Here is a 23,424-nt window from a genome sequence, read left to right as displayed (position 1 = left end):
ACAAAACAAAAAACCCCTTTTGTGTAGCATTCAGTTATTTTAACAAGATGATGTGTCTATGTATATTTAACGAAGAAAACACATGTATAGCCATTTAAATCAAAGGTAATTGTAGCTGAAACTGAGTGGTGCAGTGTGCTTGCTTACTCATGTTACTGCCTCTTACCCGCAGAGACAGTGTTCCGAGACGTTTCGTTCCTTCACGATGTGGTGCACTAAAACGTCTGTAATCCTTGCGGGAGTGGTAACAGCCAGGCCTGTTCAGTGTAAGTTATTTATGCAGCTCTTAGAATTGTCGTGTATGTCTTTGACTCTCCAAATAGTACCTCATTTTCTCATGAGTGAGAAATCTCATTATTTTACGTGATTAACCAAAAGCTCATTTTGCCACTGAGTCACATCTAGCCAAACAAGTTCCTTTATAAATTTCTATTTCTGAGGCTTCACACATTTGAAAAAATCTTAACTTCCTAGTTTTCCCAGATATACACTGGCCAGGAGCTTTTAAGGGTCATAAATATGGTTGCTAGCTAAGTAGTAGGGAAGCTGGACTTAGCGTTTCCTTCTTTTTTTAGGTCTCATCTTTCCTTCGCAACAGCAGTAAGCAAATGATAAGAAAGAGCAATTGCTGAGACTTCAACAGTGCCTGCTGCACACCTGTGCTCTTCCAATCCTTTACAGCTGTCCTCCCAAAGTCTTTCTGTGTGGGCACAATTCTAATACCCTTTTATGACATGAGGAAACTGAGGCAAAGAGAGGGTAAGAAACATTCTCAAGTATATGTAACTGGTCAATGTATAACTGGGTGATGAACTGTCAAACCAGGCAGTCTGGCTCCAGAGCCTGTGTCCTCAATGTTATAGCATTCTACCTCTGAGGCAATAACTGTGCAGGCTGATGCATTAAAATATTTACTACGTGCACAATCACTACTTTCCTGAAAGATTGCCTGTGATACTAATACATAGAAAAGAACGGCTATTTCAAGCTAATGAAATAAATGTAAGATTTCCTTAAGTCAGTGGTCCCAACTTTTTTTGGGCCATGGACTGGTTTAATGTCAGAAAATATTTTCACGGACTGGCCTTTAGGGTGGGACAGATAAACATATCACGTGACCAAGACAAGCGTCAAGAGTGAGTCTTAGACGGATGTAACAGAGAGAATCTGGTCATTTTCAAAAAATAAAACATTGTTCAGTCTTAAATATAAATAAATTGAAAATAATGTAAGTTATTTATTCTTTCTCTGCGGACCAGTACCAAATGGCCCATGGAGTGGTACCGGTCCGCAGCCCGGGGGTTGGGGACCACTGCCTTAAGTGATATGTATATTGTATCCTAACATAGTTTTCTCTTTTCCCAGTTCTGTTTTTGCTACGAGAGGTCTCAGGGACTTCACTGTCAATCCTCTTGCCCTGGTTCTTATGGTGACTACGGCGCGTCACTTACTACAGTGGTCCTCGTCAGCCTGGTTCCCACAGTCATCCACGCCGTTACAGTGAAGGTACTGTGGCAAGCACTTGGTGATATTCCCGCAGGGGAAATAGCCGAGGGAGCACTTGACTTCCTGTCCACTCCCATGAGCAACTGTGAGGAAGAGAGGGAAGAAAACGTTAATAGAAAGGCATTACCAAAAGTGGTCCACCGAAATATTTTATAACCATTTGGTCTTCCCATGCTGGCATGGACCCTCCATTGCCTACTAGCCTGACAGCAACTATTTTCCAAGAACCTTCACTTCAGTAGAACATTCTTTTTCAGGCCCTCAGAAGATGCCAGAATTCCCTTCTCACCTTTTTGCTGTTTTCCACCTGGAATGCCCACCCCAACTCTTTTTCTATGAAATGCCTGCCAGTATTTTATAGTTTAGCTCAAGTCCCCTTTCTCTTTCAAAATTGTTTTAGTGAATCAGGAATTTACTGTATTCTATTATGAGCTCAGAATCAAGCTGATCTGGTAGCGGAGGAGGAAGACGTGGGGGATGTCAGGCATGCACATGCCATGTGCTCACTCGTATGAATAGTTCCCGTGTGTGAGGCCCCATGCAGACGGCACTGAATAAAACAGAGAGAGTTCCTGCTCTTTTCCAGTAGGCTTCTTTCACTTAGCAACCTGTATTTAAGGTTCCTCCATTTCCTTCATGGCTTACTACCTAATTTGTTTTTAATGTTGAATGTTTTGTTTTTGTCTGAATGTGCCATAGTGTATTTATCCATTTTCCTACTGAAGGACATCATGGTTGTGTTCAAGTTTTGGCCATTATGAATGAAGTCATTGTAAACACTCCTGTGCAGGTTTTCATGTGGACTTAAGTTAACCAGGTCATTTTAAAAGGTTTATATAATTTCAAAAGTTATTGTAGACTCCAGTGTCATTCTGTTGCTTATTACTCTCACCAAGTTTGTGAATCTTTGACATTTTTTAGAATAATTTTCAATTATAAAGAGATAAAAGCAGAATAGTTTGAACAGTCAATAGAGCTTATTATGTAACAATGTATTTGTGGTTTATCATGAACACATGAAAAGAATAAAAGTGTCTACTTCCTTTGTACAGTGGGACATTTTAAATAATGAGACAAATAGCATTCTTAAAGAGAAGCAATTTCTTTCAGGGTTTGACAGTACTTACCTGTTTTAGAAAACATAATTTGATGAAGGAAACAGTGAAATCTATGTAATAATGGGCTGTGTTATAAATAGTCTTTTCATATGAGAAGTTATTTGGAAATTGTTAATCAATATTTTATCAACAAATTGACCAAAACAAAGAAGTTTTATATCACAGGACATCACTAGTAGAACACACATTTCAGAGACCCCAAGTGTACATACATATAGATAAATTGATCTGTGTCAACAGTGACTTTTTTTTTTAAATTTTTTTTATAGATTTTATTCATTTATTTTAGAGAGGGGGAAAGACAGAGAGAGAGAGAGAGAGAGAGAGAGTGTGTGTGTGTGTGTGTGAGAGAGAGAGAGAGAGAGAGAGAGAAGGGAGAGGAGCAGGAAGCATCAACTCCCACATGTGCCTTGACCAGGGAAGCCCAGGGTTTTGAACCGGTGACCTCAGTGTTCCAGGTCGACGCTTTATCCACTGTGCCACCACAGGTCAGGAAACAGTGACTTTTTATATATTTATTAATATATGAAGATATAAATGATCAGAAAAATTCTTTGATGAATTGTCAAACTTCAGCCACATTTGCTGTTTGAAGATGTGTTAACTAGACACAACTGCCTGTGTTTTCATGCTGCTGTTTTGAAAATTCTTCTGAGTAACTTACTTTCATGAATGTTATGCTTTTATGTCCTGTCTTTTAAATTTATATTTAGAAGCAGATCTAGCTCTTCAATGACTGTGGCACAGAATTAGTCCTATTTTTATAACACTATGATTCAACAGATATATTGGAAATCTTTAGGAGATCGTTAAAAAATAACTTTTTAATTTTCTGATGATCTCAAACAGACAAGTTACAAATACAGTATAAAAATGTTTTCCCCTCTGAACAATTTGAGAGTAAGTTCCAGATGCTCCATCACCCCTAAAAAGTGTGGTGTGTATTTCCTGTGAACAAGAACAGTTTCCTACATAACCATCAATATCAGGAAATTAACATGGATAATTTACTATCATTTAAACCTTAGAATCTATTCAAGTTTCACATATTGCCCCCTAAATATCCTTCCAGGTAAAAAGATCTAGTTCATAATCACTCCTTACATTTATTGTCATGTTTCTTCTGGAATAGTTTCTCAGTCTATCCTTAACTTTCACGACATTGACACTTTTGAAAATTGCAGGTTAATTACTCTGTAGAATGTTCCTGAATTTTGGTTGCCTGATGTTGCGTCATAGTTAGATTGAGGTTATGCACTTCTGGCAGGAAATTCACAGTGATGTGAATTAAAGATAATCCTGAAACATCTTACTGTGTCACAAATCAAGGAAGTACTCAAGCAACAATAAATACCAAAAGGACACCAAAGCTAGGTTGAACGAGTTTTCATTGGCCAAATCTTGGATAATTTGGACATCACAATTAATTATGATGGTTAGTGAATTATAACCCATTGAATAAAGTAGAAAACTTTTAATCCATCTGATAGAAATAAATAAATGAATAAATTGAGATTTTGATGAATGGATTTTTATATAGTTTTAAATTAACCCTCTATGAAATGCTAACTAAAAATGTGTTAATTACAAAGGCTAGCTTTACAGTGGAGGGGTTTGGGGCACATCATCTTAATCATGTGGCCAAAGTGATCACCCTCAGTAATGGGACAAAACTTGCACTACCTGAGAGGTTAAAATGTTTCAGGATTATCTTTACTTTCCCTGCCATGGCCTTCACATCAGCCATTCCTCTGAGGAGCTCTGGTTCCTTTAATAGTAGAATGATATTTAGAAGCCAAGATGTAGACTCTAGGTATGTTCATCGATATTGGGGTATCTTTGCTACCAGGCCCTCCCAGTGGACAGACTACAAAATACATGCATAATTGTTCATACATACACACATTTACATATCTATTTATCTCTAGATATAAACACTATAATTTCATCTCCAATTCCTAGACAACACTATAAGGTTTGGTCTAGTTTTCTTTCTTCACATACCAATAACTCTCTTCTCTTACAACGAGAAACCAACTTTTATTTTTCTTGTGGTTATTACCTGGACATATCCTCTTCCTACATGGATGTCCTCCTCGATCCCATTCAACTCTGATTATTTTGCTGGGCATCTTACCCACATGAGCACTCTCCTTGCTCTGTTTGGGATCCGAGACACAGAGCCAGGCTCTCTTCGTGGACATGCTTTCCTCCCCAGTAGGCCTGCCAAATTCCTCTCTGGTCTACCACAGCTCACTTATCATCCCAGCACAGATAAATACCTTTTTCGGATTTGACAAATGGCTTTAAGACTCAACTGTTCAGTAAGAGAAGTGCTAGAGTAAGGGGCCTATAAGTGATGTTTATAAACAACTTTGGAGAAGTTGAAGGGGAGAAGGATATGCCACCCCAAAATATGCCACTGTGGCATAAAGATTATTTTGAACTGAAGGCAACTGAGAAAAAGCAAACATTGGAAGAGCCCTCTGTTTTCCCTTTATCTGTTATTTAAATTAATTTTTTTGTGAAAAACCATAAATAACAAAATTTTAACACATTTTACATATACACCTTAGTAGTATTAAGTAAATTTACCTTGTTGTGCAACCATCACTACTATCCATTTCCAGAACTTTTACATCATCTTAAAATGAAGACAAAAAACTAGATGCCACAAAAACTGTGGCAATGCCTTAACCATATATGTATTGTATAAGTTGAGGGCCTTTTCCATCCCACCCTTGCCAAATGGAATGCTAGCTTCTCCCCTTTTATACAACACTAGACAAACTTCTTCAGTGATGTAATCCCTTGGATCCAAAGCTGCCATGATTACTACTAGTTCACTTTAAAAGAAGTATTCATACATTAAACAAACAGGAGTATAACTATTTGACTGCCTTACTAAGCAAATTATATTTTGATGAGTTGTTACAGTTCTTTCACTTTATAAAAAAAATCATATTTTATGGTAGTAATAAATCATAACATGAAATCTAGCCTCTTAACAAATTCTGTAAGTATACAATACAGTATTGTTATCTACAGGCACACTGTTTCAGAGCAGCTCTCTAGAATGTATTACTTTTGCATAACTGAAATTGCGTATTTGTTGATTAGCAACTTCCTATTTTCCTCAGCTCCCAGCCCCTGGAAACCACCATTCTAGTTTCTGCTTTTATGAGTTTGACTATTTTCAGTACTGCACATAAGTAGATTTATGACGTACTGTCCTCCTGTGATTAACTTATTTCAGTTAGCATAATGTCCTCAAGGCTCACCCATGTTCTCCCTATGGCAGAATTTCCTTCACAGAAGGGTCTTGGTATTTGAAGGTGAGGGATCACTGGTTGTATTAGATAGGATCTTTTAAGTGTGGTTGAAACGTCAACTTTTGAATAGTTTTGTATTTGAACTGACATACATATGGGCCTATAAAGGCTAAAAATTGGATACACTAAAAACAAAATTGGTAAAAATAGACCTAGACTTAGAGCATTGAATCTTGATAATTTAGTAACTGCATTTGATAATTAAAGTTGGAGCAGTGTGCAGTGATGAGAATATGTGTCATTGTTTACTGATCAGCCAGTATGTAGTGCTTAACAACACTTCGGAGAACCCATGTTCTGGTGTAAAATACTACACACACACACACACACACACACACACACACTGGGAGTTGATTATATTACCAAGAATCTCAAGGTGAAATAGGAAGAAGTTAAGCCCCTGAAGTTTCTGTGTTGTTCTTTGCATGTTTCCATGTTGCCAGTGTTGTGAGTGCAAGCAGAGTCAGAAGAAAGTCAGGAGGTAACTAACTCAAAATACATTACTATATTTATTAGGATTGTGGCCCTATTAGAGGGGAGGAATAAGAAAAGAATAAGAATTTAATGCACGGTGAAGATTTAGTGAAGGAAGTTGGTTACCACTTTATGTGGGCACAGAACTCTGCCTACTCAAATTAGGTCATAAAATTAAAAAGTTATAGATAAAAGGATATGACAAGAAAAATTGTGAAGGAATTTGAAATGGGCAAAAAAGATAAGGTTCATTGGGCCAGGTTATTTCCATCATACATTGTCTTTGAGCTATTTTACAACTCTGTAAGAGCTGAAGAAAATTCGTGGTGATGCAAATGATTTTTGATCATAGGTAGGTTGTGTTGGACAGAAACAGATTGTGAAATACAATGATTACTGGATCTTGGTCATTTTTGCATGTATTAAGCAAATTTATTTCAGCATTCCTACTGGCATACATACATGTGTATATGTGTGTGTTCTCAATTCTGCTTTGAATTGATTGTAACATCTTAGTGGGTTCCTCATTAGCAAATTAGTCAAATAAAGTCTTTGAGACATTTTAATTTTATATTTGTAGAAGAGTCATAATTTTATCAGTTCCTCCATCCTCCTCCTTCTTCTGCTTTTTAAAAACGTGTTGCTTGGCCCGGTGACGTCACGGAAATGGCGCCGTGAGAAGCGCGTCCGACAGCTCTCCCCTAAATCACAACAAATTTATCAACTAGAAACAGAAAAATTTATCCTCGGAGCATTCCGGAGTTCCACACAAACTGAAAGCAAAAGGACTGTTATCACTTGAATCTGAGAGACGAGGGTGTGGAGGAAGCTACCGCAGCAACGCTCATTCAAGCCGCGAGGGAGTGCGCCTGTGGTGAGTCAGCCCATATACTTGGGAACCGCGAGCCGCCGCAAGCCGCCGATGCGAGCCGCCACCGCGAGCCGCCGCGAGCCCCCGCGAGCCGCCACCGCGAGTGGCCGCGGCGAACCGCCACCGCTAGCGGCCGCCACGAGCCACCGCCGTGAGCCGCCGCGCGCGCCCGGTCCGGTTGAGCACCGCTGACGTTCCCAGCGGCCCGCACACTGCGAGTGGGGGTCGCTGGCCACCGGTGCCTGGAGCGCCCCATTCGCGCGCGTGCCTTGGGCATTCCACGCGCCCAGGGCGCCCTGCTGTCCCGCACACCCAGGGGGCTCCATTATCCTGTGCCTGGTGCGGTCCAGCCGCCAGCGGTGGGGCGAGCGGGAGAGGCTTGGGAGATTCTCTCCGTGGGCGGGGCACCTCACCCAGCCATTCAAGCTAACAATCAAGCGTTGGGGGAGGGGCGCGCGCAGGCAGCCTAAAATACCTTCGGAAGCACAGCTGCGACCCAATCACTGAAATTAGCTTAACCCATAAAATCTGCGCACCCTCGGTTCTAATTGATAAGATCTCTCTCAGTTCAGCGATCCAAGACAAGAGGCGTGATATTTTTTAGTGCCTCTCGCTAAAGGGGCGGGGGCAACTTCTGATTGATAGAGCCTCCATATTCAGGGATAAACGCTAACAAGAAGGACTTGGCAGATAATAAGGTCTATACTACACTAGTCGTAAGCAGAGACTAGTGCCTCTTCTTCCCTGCAAAAACAGGCTACAAAGTGTGGAAAGCCTGGGTTGAGAGGTCCAACTAAATGATAGGCGCTGAACAGTCACCTTGACAACAATTGACTCCCACCCCCGCCTGATTACACTGGAGGCCCTGACTGTCAGAGCCTTTCCCAAAGCCTTGCACTGAGTGGGGATAGAGTGGGGATTTCCCAGCTCTTTGAGCCTCTTACTCCCCAGGCAGAAGCAGTTGCAGCCTTATAGCTGGATCACCAGGCTGCTAATTCAGAAAGGGGGGACTAGGAGAGAGAATCCAGGAAAGCAAACTCTCTCATCGTTGGACCCTGCAAACACCAACAAGCCTTTACTTCCAGCAAGACTAAAGCCAATTATATGACATTGCCATAGAATCCCATCAACTGCAAATCCCTACCTAAGAGTGACACAGGGGCAGAGCCTGGGGTACAGAGTCACCGACTAGGAAGAGGGAGAGAAAAGAAAAAGGAAGAAGTTAACCTCTCAAAATCAAGAAAAACCCACAGACTTTACAACTTGATCCACTAATTTTTTTTTTTTTGTTGTTGTTGTTTGTTTCTTCTATCTTTATGCCTTTATTTCCTCCACCTCGGTCCTTCTATTCTCTGCCCATCTTATGCTTCCCCTTTCTTGAACTACACTACCCATGAGTGTTGCATTTTATTTTTCTTCTTCATCCTCACCCTCCTTTAAGGTTATACTCCAAAACACTTAACTCTCACTCTCTCCTCTTTTGCTTTTTTTTTTTGTCTTGCTTTATTTTGTTTTTTTCTCTTCCTATTTTATTTCTTCCTTCGTTTTTCTCTTTTTCTTATTTTTTCCTTTCTATTCGTTTTTTCTTTTCTCATTTTACTTTTCTCCTATATAATCCTCAATCACGAACAAATTAGTTAATTTGGGACTCAAGGCTTTTTTTTGGCTTTATTTCTCTTTTTTGCTTTTGTTTTTATTTTTTTTTCTTGTTTGTTTATTTTTGTGGCATTTTGGGTCCTCCCAACCCAAGGTCTCCATTGTATTTAGTCTTTGCTCCACTTAATACAACAGATTTTTACTTATTATTTTTATTTTTTCTTCTTTATTATTCTTTTTTGGTCCTTTTTTCTGGTTCCCTCTTATCCCTCTCATTATATCTCTTAGTTGACCATCACTTACAAGCAAATCATCTTATGCTTGTCTAAGATTTTCTTCCTTTTTTTTTTTTTTGCATTTAGTAGGTCCCTACTCCCTTTTTTTGCCCCTTGAACTCTTCACCCCAAATCAGGCCCTCCATTATAGGCATGATATTTCCCTGAGGAGGGGAGAGGAGGGAAAGAGAAGAGAGAAAAAAAGGGGGAAATAATAAATTATTACTGTTTTTTTTTGTGGGGTGTTTTACCTTTTTTTTTTTTTTTTTTTTTACTTTTTACTCTTTATTAATTCTAATTAGTGCTATCAACAAGACCACCCTCAGATGCCGATAAGAAAGAGGAAATCGAATATTATGGATACAAAAGAAAGAGAGGTAACACAAATAGATGTGGAAAAATCTATGGAGAAAAGACTTAACATATTGGAAGCCTTGGAGCTAAATGACAGAGAATTTAAAATAGAAATCTAAAAAATACTCAGAGATATACAAGAAAACACAGAAAGGCAATATAGGGAGATCAGAAAACAACTCAATGAACACAAAGAATATATTACCAAGGAAATTGAAACTATAAAAACAAATCAAACAGAAATGAAAAACTCAATTCATGAGCTGAAAAACGAGGTAACAAGCTTAGCTAACAGAACAGCCCAGATTGAAGATAGGATTAGTGAAATAGAAGACAAACAACTTGAGGCACAACAGAGAGAAGAAGAAAGAGACTCAAAAATAATAAAAAATGAGAAAGCCCTACAGGAATTGTCTGACTCCATCAGAAAGAATAACATAAGAATAATAGGTATATCAGAGGGAGAAGAGAAAGAAAATGGAATGGAGAATATACTCAAACAAATAATAGACGAGAACTTCCCAAGCCTGTGGAAGGAACTAAAGCCTCAAATTTAAGAAGCAAACAGAACACCAAGTTTTCTTAACCCCAACAAACCCACTCCAAGGCACATCATAATAAAGATGACACAAACCAAGGACAAAGAAAAAATTCTCAAGGCAGCCAGGGAAAAGAAGAATACAACATATAAAGGAAGGCCTATTAGATTATCATCAGATTTCTCAGCAGAAACTCTACAAGCTAGAAGAGAGTGGACCCCAATATTTAAAGCCCTGAAAGAGAGGAACTTTCAGCCAAGAATACTATACCCATCAAAGCTATCCTTCAAGTATGAAGGAGATATAAAAACATTCACAAATACAGAAAAGATGAGAGAATTTATCAACAGAAAGCCCCCACTCCAGGAAATACTAAGGGGGGTTTCCCAACCAGATTCAAAGAACAAAAGAAAACAACACCACAAGTAACAGCTCCACCAAGAACACAATAAAACCAAACTTAAACTGTGACAACAAAGGAAAAAAAGGGGGGAGAGGATGGAGATTAACAGTAGCAAAGGATGATGAAGTGCAGAAATACTTATAAGATAGGGTACTACAATGAATATGGTAGGTACCCTTTTCATTACTTAATGGTAACCACCCTTAAAAAAACCACCACAAAAACACTTGACTTAAAAAAGGTAGCAACAGAGGAAAGAAGTATGGAACACAAACAAACAAAAACAAATGATAGAAAAACAAAAGAGAAGAATCAAACTAGATACAAAACTAACAGAAAGCAATTTATAAAATGGCAGTAGGGAACCCACAAGTGTCAATAATTACACTAAATGTAAATGGATTAAACTTACCAATAAAAAGACACAGAGTAGCAGAATGGATTAAAAAAGAAAATCCAACTATATGCTGCCTACAAGAAACACATCTAAGCAACAAGGATAAAAACAAATTCAAAGTGAAAGGCTGGAAAACAATACTCCAAGCAAACAACACCCCAAAAAAAGCAGGCGTAGCAATACTCATATCTAATAATGCTGACTACAAGACAGAAAAAGTACTCAGAGACAAAAATGGTCATTTCATAATGATTAAGGGGAAGTTGAATCAAGAAGACATAACAATCCTTAATATATATGCACCAAACCAAGGAGCACCAAAATATATAAGACAGCTACTTATTGACCTTAAAACAAAAACTAACAAAAATACAATCATACTTGGAGACCTCAATACACCGCTGACGGCTCTAGATCAGTCATCCAAACAGAGAATCAATAAAGATATAGTGGCCTTAAATGAAATACTAGAACACCTGGATATGATAGACATCTACAGGACACTTCATCCCAAAGCGACAGAGTATACATTTTTCTCTAGTGTACATGGAACATTCTCAAGAATTGACCATATGTTGGGCCACAAAGACAATATCAGCAAATTTAGAAAAATTGAAATTGTACCAAGCATATTTTCTGATCATAAAGCCTTGAAACTAGAATTCAACTGCAAAAAAGAGGGGGAAAAACCCACAAAAATGTGGAAACTAAACAACATACTTCTAAAAAATGAATGGGTCAAAGAAGAAATAAGCGCAGAAATCAAAAGATATATACAGACAAATGAAAATGAAAATACGACATATCAGAATCTCTGGGATGCAGCAAAAGCAGTAATAAGAGGAAAGTTCATATCACTTCAGGCCTATATGAACAAACAAGAGAGAGCCCAAGTAAACCACTTAACTTCACACCTTAAGGAACTAGAAAAAGAAGAACAAAGACAACCCAAAACCAGCCGAAGAAAGGAGATAATAAAAATCAGAGCAGAAATAAATGAAATAGAGAACAGAAAAACTATAGAAAAAATCAATAAAACAAGGAGCTGGTTCTTTGAAAAGATCAACAAAATTGACAAACCCTTGGCAAGACTCACCAAGGAAAAAAGACACAGGACTCAAATAAATAAAATCCAAAATGAAAGAGGAGAGATCACCACAGACATCATAGAAATACAAAGAATTATTGTAGAATACTATGAAAAATTATATGCCACCAAATACAACAATCTAGAAGAAATGGATAAATTCCTAGAACAATACAACCTTCCTAGACTGAGTCATGAAGAAGCAGAAAGCCTAAACAGACCAATCAGCAGGGAGGAAATAGAAAAAACTATTAAAAATCTCCCCAAAAATAAAAGTCCAGGCCCAGACGGTTATACTAGTGAATTCTATCAAACATTCAAAGAAGACTTGGTTCCTATTCTACTCAAAGTCTTCCAAAAAATTGAAGAAGAAGCAATACTTCCAAACACATTTTATGAGGCCAACATAACCCTCATACCAAAACCTGGCAAGGATGGCACAAAGAAAGAAAACTACAGACCAATATCTCTAATGAATACAGATGCTAAAATACTAAACAAAATACTGGCAAACCGAATACAACAACATATTAAAAAAATAGCCCTGGCTGGTTGGCTCAGCGGTAGAGCGTCGGCCTAGCGTGCGGAGGACCCGGGTTCGATTCCCGGCCAGGGCACATAGGAGAAGCGCCCATTTGCTTCTCCACCCCTCCGCCGCGCTTTCCTCTCTGTCTCTCTCTTCCCCTCCCGCAGCCAAGGCTCCATTGGAGCAAAGATGGCCCGGGCGCTGGGCATGGCTCTGTGGCCTCTGCCTCAGGTGCTAGAGTGGCTCTGGTCGCAATATGGCGACGCCCAGGATGGGCAGAGCATCGCCCCCTGGGGGGCAGAGCACCGCCCCTGGTGGGCGTGCCGGGTGGATCCCGGTCGGGCGCATGCGGGAGTCTGTCTGACTGTCTCTCCCTGTTTCCAGCTTCAGAAAAATGAAAAAAAAAAAAAAAATACATCATGATCAAGTGGGATTCATCCCAGAATCTCAAGGATGGTTCAACATACGCAAAACGGTTAACGTAATACACCATATCAACAAAACAAAGAACAAAAACCACATGATCTTATCAATAGACGCAGAAAAGGCTTTTGATAAAATACAACACAATTTTATGTTTAAGACTCTCAACAAAATGGGTATAGAAGGAAAATATCTCAACATGATAAAGGCCATATATGATAAACCATCAGCCAACATCCTATTAAACGGCATAAAACTGAGGACTTTTTACCTTAAATCAGGAACAAGACAGGGTTGTCCACTCTCTCCATTCTTATTCAACGTGGTGCTAGAAGTTCTGGCCAGAGCAATCAGACAAGATAAAGAAATAAAAGGCATCCATATCGGAAAAGAAGAAGTAAAGCTATCACTTTTTGCTGATGATATGATCCTATACATCGAAAACCCGAAGGACTCCACAAAAAGATTATTAGAAACAATAAACCAATACAGTAAGGTCGCAGGATACAAAATTAACATACAAAAGTCCATAGCCTTTCTATATGCCAACAATGAAATATTAGAAAACGAACTCAAAAAAATAATCCCCTTCACGATTGCAACAAAAAAAATAAAATACCTAGGAATAAACATAACAAAGAACGTAAAGGACCTATATAATGAAAATTACAAAGCATTGTTAAGGGAAATCGAAAAAGATACAATGAGATGGAAAAATATTCCTTGTTCTTGGATAGGAAGAATAAATATAATCAAAATGGCCATTTTACCCAAAGCAATATACAAATTTAATGCAATTCCCATCAAAATCCCTATGAGATTTTTTAAAGAAATGGAACAAAAAATCATCAGATTTATATGGAACTATAAAAAACCCCGAATAGCCAAAACAATCCTAAGGAAAAAGAATGAAGCTGGGGGCATTACAATACCTGACTTTAAACTATATTATAGGGCCACGATAATCAAAACAGCATGGTATTGGCAAAAAAATAGACACTCAGACCAATGGAACAAAATAGAAAGCCCAGAAATAAAACCACATATATATGGTCAAATAATCTTTGATAAAGGGGCCAACAACACACAATGGAGAAAAGAAAGCCTCTTCAACAAATGGTGTTGGGAAAACTGGAAAGCCACATGCAAAAGAATGAAACTCGACTACAGCCTGTCCCCGTGTACTAAAATTAATTCAAAATGGATCAAAGACCTAAATATAAGACCTGAAACAATAAAGTACATAGAAGAAGACATAGGTACTAAAATCATGGACCTGGGTTTTAAATACATTTTATGAACTTGACTCCAATGGCAAGAGAAGTGAAGGCAAAGATAAATGAATGGGACTACATCAGAATTAAAAGTTTTTGCTCAGCAAGAGAAACTGATATCAAAATAAACAGACAGCCAACTATATGGGAACTGATATTTTCAAACGACAGCTCAGATAAGGGCCTAATATCCAAAATTTACAAAGAACTCATAAAACTCAACAACAAACAAACAAACAATCCCATAAAAAAATGGGAAGAGGATATGAATAGACACTTCTCCCAGGAAGAGATACAAATGGCCAACAGATATATGAAAAGATGCTCAGCTTCATTAGTTATTAGAGAAATGCAAATCAAAACTACAATGAGATACCACCTCACTCCTGTTAGATTAGCTATTATCAACAAGACGGGTAATAGCAAATGTTGGAGAGGCTGTGGAGAAAAAGGAACCCTCATTCACTGTTGGTGGGACTGTAAAGTAGTACAACCATTATGGAGGAAAGTATGGTGGTTCCTCAAAAAACTGCAAATAGAACTACCTTATGACCCAGCCATCCCTCTACTGGGTATATACCCCAAAACCTCAGAAACATTGATACGTGAAGACACATGTAGCCCCATGTTCATTGCAGCACTGTTCACAGTGGCCAAGACATGGAAACAACCAAAAAGCCCTTCAATAGAAGACTGGATAAAGAAGATGTGGCACATATACACTATGGAATACTACTCAGCCATAAGAAATGATGACATCAGATCATTTACAGCAAAATGGTGGGATCTTGATAACATTATAAGGAGTGAAATAAGTAAATCAGAAAAAAACAAGAAATACATGATTCCATACATTGGTGGAACATAAAAATGAGACTAAGAGACATGGACAAGAGTGTGGTGGTTACCAAGGTTGGGGGGGGAGGGAGGACATGGGAGGGAGGGAGGGAGAGAGTTAGGGGGAGGGGGAGGGGCACAGAGAACTAGATAGAGGGTGACGGAGGACAATCTGACTTTGGGCGAGGGGTTTGCAACATAATTTGATGACAAAATAACCTAGACATGTTTTCTTTGAATATATGTACCCTGATTTATTAATGTCATCCCATTACCATTAATAAAAATTTATTAAAACAAAACAAAACATGTTGCTTAACAGCTGTGAGAACCTGTTTTGAACCCCAGTGTTGGGATGAAGGTTATTTTAAGCTGAAGACATTTGAGAATCAATAGATACAGAAAGAGCATTCTGGGATCTTTGCTTACCTGACTAAAAGCAAAAACTTCTGGGGAATGAGGCTGCCCAAAATTCTCTTCTTGGGAAGGAACTATTCTCAGGAAAAAGACCAACTGAATACCTACTCTGAGTTTCATGGCCAAGAAGAAGAGAGAAAGACTACTTGCTTCTGCATAAAGAAACATTATCACAAACTTTCTCAGCTCATGTTTGCTCTAAACCTACTTGACTTTCCAAAGAAATTTACTTGTTTTACTCTGGAAGCCTTTTCTGGAAACCTTTCATCTCTCTAATTCAGGTATGTAAATTTCTCAGTTTAACCACAGTAAGCTAGCTTCTTTTGTTTGCTTCTGTTGGGATGCATACAGATAAACTTTCTTTTATTAATCTACTTTTTGTCACTTTAATTCACAGGCCCCAGGTGGTACACCTAAGCGGGTAAAGGAAAAGATTTTCCTCCTCTATACAGATCTAATCTGAACACAGGAAATGTGGACTTCCAGACCAACTGTCACTGAGGGTGTTCCCTATTGTTAGAGCTTCAGGTAGAATCATCCTGGACATAAAAACCTCCTGCTAAAACATTGTTGGCCCACAAGTAACCTCAGCTTGTTTGAAATAAAAATCCCAGTTCATCTGGTATGGTACAATTTTCCTCTCAATGTATATGTGTATTTCAACCATGATAAATTTTAGAATTAAATATAGAGATAACAAAGTGAATAAAATGTATAGTATTGTACTGTATTTTAATGTAGGAGTAATCTGTGCTTATTGGCAACTTAGTGTTTTTAAGTGTTTAAATGTGTAAGTATCATAAATTAGATAATTAAAGAATAACTTCAACTAATTTTAAATGTTATTGAATTTATATTTGTAATTTTATGTTATCAGAAAATCTGATTAAGTTAATAAGCAGCATTAAAATATTTGAGAAAATTTAACATTTACTATATTTAAAAATATATTTCTTTGGATTTTCTAGAGTTTTAAGTAAGCATTTAAATAGTTACAATAAAATCAACCATTACATTTAAAATGCTGTTTAAAAATACTTCAATATATTTAACTAACTTAGTCTTGACTGGGACTCTGTTAAAAGAAGTTCAGTTTATTCAACTTGAGTTAAATATTAATAAAATAACAAGTGAGGATGATTATTTTTATTTTATAAGATTTATAAATAGAATAATGTTTAAAATTGAAGTTAAAGGCTTACAAAAACAAAGTTTTTGAATTTGTTGCTATGATAAACTGGTATTAGTTTAAATCCCAAGTATGGTAGACGTTATTGGTCTGCTGATTCAACAGTAATCCCCAAACCTTGCTCTCTTGCTACCTTTCCTTTATAGAGGCTGACAAAGTAAAATACGTTCTTTCTCAGTGCCCTTGCTTCTGGGTGGCTAAGGCACAGTTCTTGCTAAGACCCATGGGTTGCAGCCTGCTGAGGAAGTCCCGGATGTGTTAGCTTTCCTGAAACAAGAGAAGGATGGAACTGTGTGCTTAAATACTTGCCTTGATCCTGCGTACATAAATTCTGTTGGGGCTAATATCACTACAGCTGTAATATTACACTCATAACTACTAGTCTGAAATTTTTTGTGTTCATCAACTTGACCTCATTATTCTCATTGATTTCTATAGTAAGTACAATTTATTAAGAAGTTTTAAAATCAATGATCACTTACTGTGCTTCTTCAATTTTACTCTTTTATAACTATGGTCTCTCTGCACTCCAAAATTTATTTTTCTATACATGTCACACAGCAGTCTGTGGTAGATTCATACAAATTCAAGATTTCTCACACTTTAAAAATGTATGTCCAGGCCCTGGCCGGTTGGCTCAGCGGTAGACCGTCAGCCTGGCATGCGGGGCACCCGGGTTCGATTCCCGGCCAGGGCACATAGGAGAAGCGCCCATTTGCTTCTCCACCCCCACCCCCTCCTTCCTCTCTGTCTCTCTCGTCCCCTCCCACAGCCAAGGCTCCATTGGAGCAAAGATGGCCCGGGCGCTGGGGATGGCTCCTTGGCCTCTGCCCCAGGCGCTAGAGTGGCTCTGGTTGCAGCAGAGCGACGCCCCGGAGGGGCAGAGCATCGCCCCCTGGTGGGCAGAGCATCGCCCCTGGTGGGTGTGCCAGGTGGATCCCGGTCGGGCGCATGCGGGAGTCTGACTGTCTCTCCCCGTTTCTAGCTTCAGGAAAAAAAAAATGTATGTCCAGTTTCAATGATCAATGTATTTTACACACCTTTTCTGAGATTTTGATATTTCTCAGGGGGTGAACATATACCTTGCCTAAGATTATATATGTTTTGTGGTTCCCCATCAACCAAGAAAATTTGGTCCAGCTCTATTTTTTTGTAGTTATTAGTAAAGTAATAACATTTTTCTTACATTAAAATATTGCCTATGCTACGTTAAGCCATACATGCCTTACTCCATCCATTTTTCAATTCTGATAGGCGACTCTTCACTGAGAATCTCTGTTTAGATGTTTCTATGTAGTTTAGCTATAAATAATGAAGGTTTACCTGACCTGTGGTGGCGCAGTGGATAAAGCGACCATCTGGAACAGTGTGGTCACCAGTTCAGAACCCTGGGCTTGACTGGTCAAGGCACATATGAGAGTTGATGTTTCTTGCTCCTCCCCCCTTCTCTTTCTTTCTCTCTTTTTCTCTCTCTCTCCTCTCTAAAATGAATATAAATAAAATCTTTAAATAATTAAAGTTCAGTGATTTCTGGATGTGAAGCCTAATAGAGGAAACAATGCTATTTAATCTCTGTGTATGTTCCTCTTGGGTGTGGGCATATGTATTTCGTTTGCAAACATGAACAACAAGCATTAAAGAAAAGGGTGAGGATAGCAATGGGAAGAAAAGGGCTTCATTTGAATCCTCTTTTTGTTTACTTTCAGGTTAAATTTATTTAGTTCTAAAGGTGGCAGCAAGTTCTTTTTGAATAAGGAGTGAATAGATGAGAAAGAAAAGTTTAAGAAAATGAGATGTAGTGCAAATGTTGCTAGGCTTATTTAACAGGGAAAATTCGCAGCTTAGAAGTGGGTGTATTTCTAAATACAAGTTTGAAGACTTCCTGACCACAATGAATGAAATATTAAATATATGATTATATTTATGTACTGAGAATTAAAGAATGTACAAGAATGTACAAGAATCGGGAAATTAATAATTTCAACAAACAATCCAATTAAGTAAGCAGAGGACCTGAATAGACACTTCTCTAAAAAGGACATACAGATGGCCAACAGACATATGAAAAAGTGTTCAAAGTCACTAGTCATCACTGAAATGCAAATTAAAACCACAATGAGTTTCACCTCACGCCTGTCAGAATGGCTATCATTAATAAATAAAAAAATAACAATCACTGGTAAAGATGTGGAGAAAAGGGATCCCTTGTGCACTGCTGGTGGGAATGCACATTGGTGCAGCCACTGGAAAACCATAAGGAGGTTCCTCAAAAACTTAAAAATGGAACTGCTTTATAACCCAACAATTATAATTCTGGACAGTTATTCAAAGAAACCCAAAACACTAATTTTAAAGAATATATGCACTCCTATGTTCACTGCAGTGTTATTTACAATAGCTGAGATATGTTAGCAATCCAAGTGCCCCACAGTAGGTGAGTGGATAAAAAAGCCATGGTACATATACACAATATATTATTATCTGCTTATGAAAAAGAATGAAATCTTGCCATTTGCAACAGCATGGATGGACCTAGAGGGGATTATGCTAAATTAATCAGAGGAAGACAAATACCATATGATTTCACTTACATGCAGAATATAAAGAACAGAATAAATGGACAAACAAAATTGAAACAGACTCCTATATATCGAGGACAGATGGTGCCAGAGGGGAGAGAGTTGGGACAGGGGCTAGGTAAGAGAGGTAAGGGATTAAGAAGTATGAATTGGCAGTTACAAACTAGGTACAGAGATATAAAGTACAGAAAATACAGTCAATAATATTGTAATAACTGTGCATGGTGGCAGATGGGTACTAGAAACATCAGGGCGAACATTTTGTAAAGTGTATGATTATCTAACCATGATTCTGTACATGAAACTAATACATATGAAACTAGCACACATAAAACTAATATAAAACTATACTGAATGTAAATGGTAATTGAAAAAAAAGTAAAAAAAATTTCAACTGACACTTGGTAGCAAAGTAGACTCAGCTGGGCTAAAACTGTAGGGCTCTAGTGATACAGCAAACACTGATGACGAATTTGGCTCTGTTAGTATGGTATAAGTTAATACCTAATGTTGATATAAAAAAATGCATCTTGCTTTTAGTGGTACTTGAAACTAAATTTTTGTGATTCCAGTTTATCAATTAATTTTTTAAAAAGAGCCCTAACTGAAAAATTAGTCCAATGCATAAGTACTCAAATAACTATTGCAGTCATAGTTGAAGCAAGTTGGGAAAAATGCTAAAAAATTTTAATAGCAACAGCAGAATCATTTTGATGAAGCACTTAAATGTCTTCCTACTCCTGAAAATCCTTTGAGATTAAGTGGATGGAAAAACAGAGGAACAGTCACATATGCTGATTGCCAAGTGAGACATAAGTTTTCAGTGAATATCAGTGACTTTCTTTTTTTTTTTCTGCCGGAGAATGAATTATTGGCATAACCCTACGACTAAAAAAATATGTACACACTTTGTATGTGTTTCAGGGGTCTGTGTGAACTGTAGTATAGAGAGAAGAGAAAAATGGTCTAGACTTTAGGAAGATATTGTAGCTTTCTCTTTGACTTTATGGGGTACCAATGTAATTCAAGAGCCAAAGTCAGAGAACCAGTACACTGAAATGTTTTCATAATGTGGTTTAGAGGAAATTGCACCAGTTTCCAATATAGTAAGGTGATATTGCTGTGGCTGGCTATCATTTCTGGGGAACACATGATTTGACCTGGGTTATATCCAAATCTTGTGTTCTTCTCTGAAAAATAAAATCTAATAAACATTTCTTAGAAGCTAAGTTCCTAGTGACTTATCATTAATAAAATAAAACTTAGCTTTTATTGTTGACAGATCTTGACAGAAATGCAAAAGCACTTACAATTGTGTCTAGGGAACTCATAAAAACACCCACTTTGCAAAATGATAAACCTTATTCTGTAACAACATTAAATGTTAAAATGGAAAATTTTAACATGCTTTCTCTGAAATCATAGCAGTCACTGCATTACAGGCAGCTCTGCTCACTTAAATTTAAAATAAAGTAGGTGAGTACATTGAATTAAAATGCTTATAGTGTTTCTGTATAGCTATGACTAGTGTAAGCACTAAGATAAGAGTTTCATTAGACTCTATCACATTTCCAGCATGCTTACAATCTACGGAAAATATGTTATATTTCTATTTTCTTAATTACTCACATCATCAAAAGTATAGAGGTAGTTTGCTAAAGTACTTTGCTAGAAATAAACCAAACCAAACCAAACCGAAAAACAGAGACAGACTTTCCCTACATTTAATCATTTACTTTTAAAGATAATTTCTATCTTAAGTGATGACTCTGTTAATAACTATTTCAGATATCTAAAACAAAACAAATAAAAATATCAGTCGTAATAGGACTGTTAAATTATATGGTATAATTACAAAACTATATACTTATAAACATAGTTCAACAATTTGAAAAGTAAGGTAGTATATATTTTCTGAGATAAGATATTCAAGGCATGTCATTAAGTACAAAACATATGTTGAACAATGGTCTCTACAGGTTGATCTTATTTATATAAAATAAAGGATTATATAATACTGTGTTTATAAAATTCTGATATATTAACAAGAAAGTGTTAACAGTGTTCATCTTTGGGAAGTGGAATTAATAATGTCAAGTGAAAGAAGAGATATTACTCTGCAGCTTATATCCTTAGAAAACTTTGGCCTATTTTTTTAAGTGAGTATTTCTTTAATAATGAAAAAGTAATCTGAAGCTATTTACAGATAATTCAAATATATGAAAATCTGACTTAACTATAGATAAAAATACCCTGATTAAACTATAGATAAATACTCCCTGATACATGGAGTCCTCAGGCTACAAAATATTTCCCTTCCTATGACAGTGATGTAACCTGAATTTTGGTGGAAGTCGAAACAGATCCCAGTCTAACACAAACGGAACACTTGTGCTTTTAGCAGTCCAAAATGGTGTAGGTAAGCATCCTAGGGGGCACCAGCTCCCTCACTTATATGCCGTGTTACTGCGTATTCTTCCACCACGTGCAATCAAACTAGTTCGTCCACATAGTGCATCAGTATGATGCTAACGGTGTAAACTGAAACACGCCTCATTTTTTTTTAAGTTTTTTGAGACTGTTGTAACCCAAGGACCCCCTGTATTGTTTAGTTTTCTTTAGACCTTTTGAAACAAGTTTGAAAAAGGCCAGTGGCTCTCAATCAGGGATGGTTTTGCACCCCAGGCAACATCTGGAGAAGTCTAGAGACATTCTTACTGTCACAACTTGGGGAATGCTTTTGGCATCTATTAGGTGGAATTCAGGAAGGCTGCTGAACATCCAACAATACACACAGGACAGCTCCTCAAAACAAAAATTTATCTGTCCTAAAATGTCAACTATGCCCAGGTAGAGAAACAAAACCCAAGACTAAGACATAGGTGAAGAATCAAAGTGAAAACATTCCCTACTGACAGATGGCTCACATGTGAGCTCATTTGTGGCACAGGCAATTATTTCAGCAGCTGCTTCTCTTCTAGTGGAGATTTTTTAATAGATTTAAAGAGATTTTACAAGTGGATAGACATTATCAGAGGGGACCAGTGCAGCTGTTGGAACTCTTGAAAGGTTGTGATTGATTGCTGTTGTTCTTGACAAGTCACTTGGGAAAGAGGTTACAGTTTGTTATGACCACTAATGCCAGGGAAGATACTCATGTTATTTATAACAATTAATTTAAGTACAAGGATTTTTAAACAATACTTGGATTACCAAGACAATCTCTCTGGAGGTTTCAAAAAACTGGATAGATAATTTAAATATATTTTGCCAAAAGTAAAGAAATCAAACACAAAATATTTTCAGGATGCTTGAATGAGTTCCCCAAATCAATGAATAATGTAAGCAGATGTTTAAAAGAAGCTATCACTTCAAGGAACATTTTAGACTTTAAAATATGGGATTTGGAGATGTATATACACACACACACACACACACACACACAAACACCTGAAAAAATTCAACTGTCTACCTTAATAAGTTGAAAAAAAATAGCAAAAATACTCAATCTCGCCTGACCAGGCGATGGCACAGTGGATAGAACATCGGACTGGGATACAGAGGACCCAGGTTTGAGACCCCGAGGTCGCCAGCTTGAGCGCGGGCTTATCTGGTTTGAGCAAAAGCCCACCAGCTTGAACCCAAGGTCGCTGGCTCCAGCAAGGGGCTACTCAGTCTGCTGAAGGCCCGCGGTTAAGGCACATATGAGAAAGCAATCAATGAACAACTAAGGTGTTGCAACGCGCAATGAAAAACTAATGATTGATGTTTCTCATCTCTCTCCATTCCTGTCTGTCTGTCCCTGTCTATCCCTCTCTCTGACTCACTCTCTCTGTAAAAAAAAAAATAAATAAATAAAAAAAAATAAAAAAATTTCAATCTTCTGACAAAATCCAGATTGGTTAATCAATCTCTCTTCATAATATTGCTTCAGTCTAGCTTGTCATCTTAAATCTTCTCCTATGTTATTTCACATAACTTATAGTATTAGCTCCCGATAAAGCAGATACTTTGTGTACCCAGAATTATGCCTTTCTCATTGCCTTTCCCAACCCAGCCTGACCCAGGGATAAGAACTATTTGCTGCCCCCAAATATGCCATGGGTGTTCAACTGTGGTTTTATTTACCTGTGAATATCCTATGCTTTTTTTAGAATTAGATACCCCCCCCCCCCCAAGCTTCTATTTCCTCCTCAGGCTGAATTATATGTCTTTTCTGTTTTCTTA

General features: G+C 37.7%; 1 protein-coding gene and 1 non-coding gene across 2 annotated transcripts in view; both read right to left on the bottom strand.

Annotated features, from left to right (window-relative positions):
* RXFP1 (relaxin family peptide receptor 1) overlaps nucleotides 1-23,424 on the bottom strand; it is a 133,942-nt gene that overhangs the window by 73,407 nt on the left and 37,111 nt on the right. The window contains exon 5 of the mRNA XM_066252689.1: nucleotides 1,452-1,589. Coding sequence (XP_066108786.1) covers nucleotides 1,452-1,589 — 138 coding nt within the window. The remainder of the gene's footprint in view (nucleotides 1-1,451; nucleotides 1,590-23,424) is intronic.
* On the bottom strand, nucleotides 5,277-5,406 carry LOC136321336 (U6atac minor spliceosomal RNA). Its single transcript, XR_010728598.1, has one exon. It is a non-coding gene; the product is annotated as a U6atac minor spliceosomal RNA (small nuclear RNA).

The sequence above is a fragment of the Saccopteryx bilineata genome, chromosome 1 (assembly GCF_036850765.1).
Source record: "Saccopteryx bilineata isolate mSacBil1 chromosome 1, mSacBil1_pri_phased_curated, whole genome shotgun sequence".
Lineage (NCBI taxonomy): Eukaryota > Metazoa > Chordata > Mammalia > Chiroptera > Emballonuridae > Saccopteryx > Saccopteryx bilineata.
Note: the sequence above shows the minus strand (reverse complement) of the source record. Positions and strands in the feature narration are given on the sequence as shown.